This window comes from Stegastes partitus, unplaced genomic scaffold, assembly GCF_000690725.1.
Source record: "Stegastes partitus isolate 25-593 unplaced genomic scaffold, Stegastes_partitus-1.0.2 Scaffold1089, whole genome shotgun sequence".
NCBI lineage: Eukaryota > Metazoa > Chordata > Actinopteri > Pomacentridae > Stegastes > Stegastes partitus.
In genome coordinates this window covers 173096-178983 of record NW_007578820.1, presented here as the reverse complement: position 1 = coordinate 178983, position 5888 = coordinate 173096, and the positions used below count along the sequence as shown (strand labels likewise).

The following is a 5888-nucleotide window of genomic DNA, read 5'->3' as shown; positions in this document are numbered from 1 at the left end:
TGTCTCTAAGTGTAGCCCTGTGATAGACTGGTTACCTGTCCAGGTGAACCTGCCTTCACCCTGAGTCAGCTGGGATAGGCTCCGCCCCCCATGACCCTGGTGAGGATTAAGCGGTGTGTAGATAATGGATAGCTGGTGTGAGAAACTTTGTGTAGCTTCACAGATGAAGTTGGGGCGTTGAGTGGAACCATCAAACAGAACCAGGTTGTTTCTGATCCTCTGGACCTTTCAGCAGAAACCAGTCCAGAGACAGTATGTTTATCTCTGTAAACATATACTCGTTCTGAATCAGGTGCCAGCAACACCTTTAAAACAGGCGGGACAGGAAGGCTGAGCAACTCTCAGAAAAACACCTGCAGCATCCCACAGGTGAGCAGGTGAACAGGAAGCAGGTGAGTGAAAAGCTGCTCAGTGTGAACAGTTTGGAGGCTGAAAGTCAACAAACACCTGAGTGGAGGCTCCAGATACAGCAGCTCACCTGTCAGAGGTGAACGCCTGTTGGATCATGAAGCTCAGCAGCTCTGTCTGGATCCTGCAGACGTTAAACTGACTTCTGGTTCTGTCCTGGCTTGGTACCTTCTGGGTCGTCAGTGTTTGTGTATTAATGATGTTGTTCATGAAATAACTCCACAAAGTTCTGCTGCTTGTGTCTGTTGATGTAAAGTTCAGTTCAGACTGGGCTGAAAGTCAAACAGAACCGTTCCTGGGTCCGACCCGGTCATATAACTGATGAGACTTTAGTGGCTCAGAGAGCAGTTGAAGTCCAGGTCTGGAGGGTTCTGGTATCCTTCAGATCCCAAAGGCTTCCTGAGTGTTTAAAGAAAAGGAGACAGAACCAAGTTCTACACATTCTGACCCACCTTGTTCCAGAAACAGTTGAACAGTTTTATGTCTGTTTTGGTCTCACTCTGTATTTGGTAAATGATCCAGATGTGGATCCTGGAGCAGCTCAAGGATCAAACATCTGGAACCACCAGCTGCCGCCACGCCTGGACCGGAACCTCCAAGTGTGTATTTATCCGACTGTTGTGTGTCTGTTGTGTCGCTCACTGGTTGTCTGTGCAGCAGCGTCGCTTTATTGTGAAGGGACCCGGAAGTGTGTGTCGTCCCGGAGCGTGAGCACCGGCAGCTGACAGAGTCCCGGTTCTCGCCTCGTTCCGGCTCCAGAGCTGCCGGAGCACCGCTTTGTTTCAGCAGCTAACGGAGACGGACTCAGCGACCCGGCGGCCTGGTTCTGACTGAGCCGAACCGTCCAGGACACCGGTCATCAGCCGGTAACCGACCGAAGCTGCGCAGCTTCGGTGGGATTTTAGGGAGAAGAGTGAAGCGCTTTAAAATGGCTCCCGCCGCCCGGCGGCCGTAGCGGACAGCAGGTAAGAGCCGCACACCTGCGGCCGGAGGCGGGCAGCAGCCGGTAGCTGCACCGGAACCGACTTGTGACGCCTTGTGTCTGCGGCCGGTTCTGTCGCTCCGGGACTGAGCCGTTGCTCTGCGGAGGAAGATCCCACCACAGTCCGTTCAAATATCCGGCAACCGAAGCGGTGCCGCTGCTCCGTGAACCGGGCCTCCGGTTCGGCGGGGCCTCGCACTGTTCACGGTTTTTTAGGGTGAACCGGTCAGTTCGGTTCACATGTGATCACGGCAAATCGGTGTTATCGGAGCAGATTAGAGCGAAGCTCTCAGGCCCTCCGGGCCAGAAACTGGGTTAGAACCGGAGCAGCCGCAGCGGAACCGACGTTTAAATAGTGAACTGTAGAAAGTAACGACGGGTTCGAGTAACGGAGCTTCGCAGGTTTGCAGCACCGAAGCACCGCTGCAGGATCCCCCCCGCCCGCCGAACCAGGCCGCCTTAAAGTGCGTGTTTAGTGAATGGACTCTGGTTCGGTGTGGGCGGACCGAAGGCTGCAGCTGCGGTCATCTTCAGCCAGAACACCTGTCCCCCTGTGAGCATGCGCACCAAGTCTCAGCTGGAACAGTGAAACTTGTGATTTACAAACATTCATGTGAACCAAAGTCAGAACCGATAAAAGGTTCTGATCAGACCAGGAGCTGTTCACCGGTAGACGTGTTTCTCTGACAGCTGCTGTCTGATGACAAACCTGATGTCAGAGGAGACAAACTGAACCGCATCGAGCTATTACAAAGTTAGAACAACAAACAAACAAACAAACAAACGGGTGTTTGTTTTCCCAGGTGTGATATGACGTCATCCACACCTGTCTCAGCACAGACCGATAGGATCAGAGCAACTGCTGACTTCAGGGTTTCTGTGTTTTGTGTGGAAACAGCTCCTGTACTGACCCGAACCCAACTGGACTGTGTCCCAAACACAGACAGGAAGCGGCGGCTCAGTGACTTCCGGCTGTTTGCAGGAATGTTTCCTCTGATTTGTGGAGCAGCTGCTGGGTCGGGGTCTGCTGTTGGCGGTTCTTTGTCACTTCTGGTTGTTCCGCGTCTGTTCTCCACTAGTTGTGTATTTTCAGTTATTTTGTTTTTTGTTGTTTTTGTTGTTTTGGTGAAGCAGCAACATTCCTGTACCTGTCTGGACAGAGTTGGTGTAGTTTGTAGCTGCAGGAGGTCATTAGACTGAAAGCTGTTTCACAACAACAACAACAACAACAACCTGTGCAGAGACTCTCTGGGTGTGGATTTGGTCATAAAACCTGGTGCTCCTTCAGGCAGTAGTCTTTGACCTGTGATCAGTAAAGGTGTGTTTTATTGGTCCTTATCAGCTTTGTTGCCGTGGAGACGATGTTGTTGCAGCAGACCGGTACAGTCACGGTGACTGATTATTGATCGGCCTGTGTGTCTCTGTGAGGACCAGAAAGTCTCAGAACACCTGTCAGGTGAGACGATGACACCTGAGTCAGTCTGAGCTTCATCAGAGAGTAAAACCAGAGTTCAGACCCAGACAGCCAAAACATGACGACAGAGATCAAAAGTAAACACAAGAAATGGACAAAAAATCAAAATGTACAAGACATATCAAAGAACTGCTGTTAGTTCCACAAAGAACTTCTTAGCCACAGGTTCTTAAAGAACCGTTCTTGGTTCCAGTTAGCATGTTTATTTTCCTGCATGCAGAATGAAGTGTGTCTGTGGTCCTAAGCTCTGTCCTGTCTGTTCTAGCAGCACCAGGAGGCAGCATGTCGGCGGCCCAGACCCAGAAGGAGGCCAGTGAGGCGGGCTGGAGCTGCCTGGAGGCTCTGGGCCTCAGCCAGAAGGAGCTGGTTCTGGCCGAGGCCCTGCAGATGGAATACGATGCCCTCTCCAGGCTCAAACAGGACAAAAGCGGAATCGGCCCTGCCGAACCTCGACCTCCAGGCCAAACCCGCTCTAAGACCCCGAACCCCTGCATGGAGCAGCCCTGCCCTGCCCCCAGCCAGCCCATCCCTGCTGGAGGAAGCCTGCTGAGGGGACTGTCTGGGTCCGACTCCTCCCTGAACCAGCCGGGAGGCTCCCAGTCGGCGCCCTCCATCCCCAGCAGGGCGCTGCCTCCCCAGGGAGGCTGCGGCAGAGAGTCCCTGTACATCCTGGACAGTCCGGACCTCAGCAAGTTTAGAGACTCTCCAGGTTCTGGCCTCAGAGACTCTCCTGGATCTGGTCCAGGGTTTCTCTCCAAAGGCTTCCCTGCTCTTCCGGATGATGTTCCCCCTGCCATCCCCCCGAGGAACCCGATCCCCCTGCTGTCAGAGAACCCCTTCCTGCCTCCTCGAGCGTCCACGCTGGCTCGGGATGTGAACCTGTTCACACCCGACGTGGATCCGCCAAAAGTGCCGCCCACAGAGCTGAACTACGACAACATCAACGACTCGCTGTCTCGACTCAATGACAGCCGGCCGCCACCGATGCGAGGCCGCAGAGCCAACGGGGACCAATCAGGGAAGCCCGTGGCTCGCAGTAAAACCCTCCCCCCTCAGGTGCCACCCAGGACGTATGTACCTGTTCCCAAGAGCAACAAGAACCAGCGGAGAGTGTCGGCCGACCCGGTAAGACCCCGAACCAGCCACCCTGATTGACTGTTTTCTGGTCCCAGTCAGGGAATCTTAGTGTTTTCTGATTGGCTGGAGGTGATCTGTGGTCATACCTGCAAACAATCGTATGAATGTTAAAGAAAACCAACAGATCTGGGATATGTTTTAAATATAACCCTGGTGATCTACTGTAAGCCCAGTCGGACTACATCCGATGTGTGTGCCGGTCTCCAGGTGAGGAAAAGTTAAGTCGCTTTAAAACAAACATGCAGTAAATGTTTCTCTCCAGAATCAGCATGACCTTCACCAGGCTGATCCTGATCACCACCGATTCATCTGCACATTCATGTTTCTTCTGTAAAACGGTGGAAGGTTTTCAGCATCATTTCTCACAGCGACGTCTTCGGGAGTCTTTGGTCCCACCAACAGCACAGAACCTACAAAATAATTAGTTCACATGTGAACAGGAAGAAGCTGTAAATGGTTATGTCTGCTGGATATCTTTATGTTTTGTTTCTGCACAGAGGAAGCTCTGAATTCTGCTTCAGAACCCATCAGTGGGTCAGTCTGGGTGTTTTCTCTTCACTGTTTATGTCCAGCAACCAGGAACCAACATCTAGAACCAACATCTAGAACCAACATCTAGAACCAACACCTAGAACCAACATCTAGAACCAACACCTAGAACCAACACAGAGAACCAACATTTAGTACCAACATTTAGTACCAACATCTAGAACATGAACCAATGATCCACATCAACATTTAGTCTAAAACCTAGAACCTTGTCTGGTCCAACTTCACCACATCAGGTTCTACTGATGTTAGAGCCTCAACAGAACCATGGATCCATCCATAGACAGACACTGACAGGAACTTTGTGGGATCAATAATGAAACCGTGTCCTGCTCGATCCATTCAGTGGTTCTGATGGAACTGTTCTGTCTGAGTCCTCAGAACACTTACTGTCTGATGGAGTTTTATTTCTGGAGACACTGAAACGGAGAAAAATTCACAAGTTTTTTCGAGGGTAAAAATATAACAAATCCGGGTCTGAAACATCTAAAATTCTCAGAATTCAGCCAAAAATTTAGCACAACTTAGTTTTTGGCTCCAATGAGCACATTTATGAAACACCATGAGGCGGAGCAGCCACGGGTTTCCTGACTCGGACTGGATTCCATGAACGTGAGTCTCGGTGTGAATGTTGTTTTAACAGCAGCAGCTGTGCAGCAGCTGCATCCTCATAAAGTCGCTAAACTCAGCAGAGTGTGTTCTGATTGGCCTCCAGGAAGAAGCAGCCAGAGGAAGATTACACATCAGTTTATTCTCAGCCTTCAGTGTTTGTGTTCAGGTTGCTGCTCTGACTCCTGGCTCGGTGTCACATTGTGTCACCACAACCGGTGTTTCCACCCAGTCTAGGGTCAGCAGTCAGACCAGTCTAACCATAACACCAACCCTAGACCAGTTCTAACCCCAACCCCAGCCAGTTCTAACACCAACCCCAGACCAGTTCTCACCCCAACCCTAGACCAGTTCTAACCACAACACCAACCTTAGACCAGTTCCAACCACAACACCAACCCCAGACCAGTTCTCACCTCAATCCTAGACTAGTTCTAACCACAACACCAACCCTGGACCAGTTCTCACCACAACCCTAGTACAGTTCTCACACCAACCCTAGACCAGTCCTAACTACAACACCAACCCCAGACCAGTTCTAACCCCAGCCCCAGACCAGTTCTAACTCCAACCCTAGACCAGTTCTAACACGAACCCCAGACCAGTTCTAACTCCAACCCTAGACTAGTTCTATCACCAACCCCAGACCAGTTCTAACCACAACACCAACCCTAGACCAGTTCTAACCACAACACCAACCCTGGACCAGTTCTCACCCCAACCCTAGTC

The 5888-nt window shown here is 51.3% G+C and overlaps 1 protein-coding gene across 1 annotated transcript in view; it reads left to right on the top strand.

Annotated features, from left to right (window-relative positions):
* Positions 1–1218: 1218 nt before the first annotated feature.
* pik3c2b (phosphatidylinositol-4-phosphate 3-kinase, catalytic subunit type 2 beta) overlaps positions 1219–5888 on the top strand; it is a 36390-nt gene continuing 31720 nt past the window's right edge. The window contains exons 1-2 of the mRNA XM_008295948.1: positions 1219–1373; positions 3133–3989. Coding sequence (XP_008294170.1) covers positions 3147–3989 — 843 coding nt within the window. The 5' untranslated portion in view covers positions 1219–1373; positions 3133–3146. The remainder of the gene's footprint in view (positions 1374–3132; positions 3990–5888) is intronic.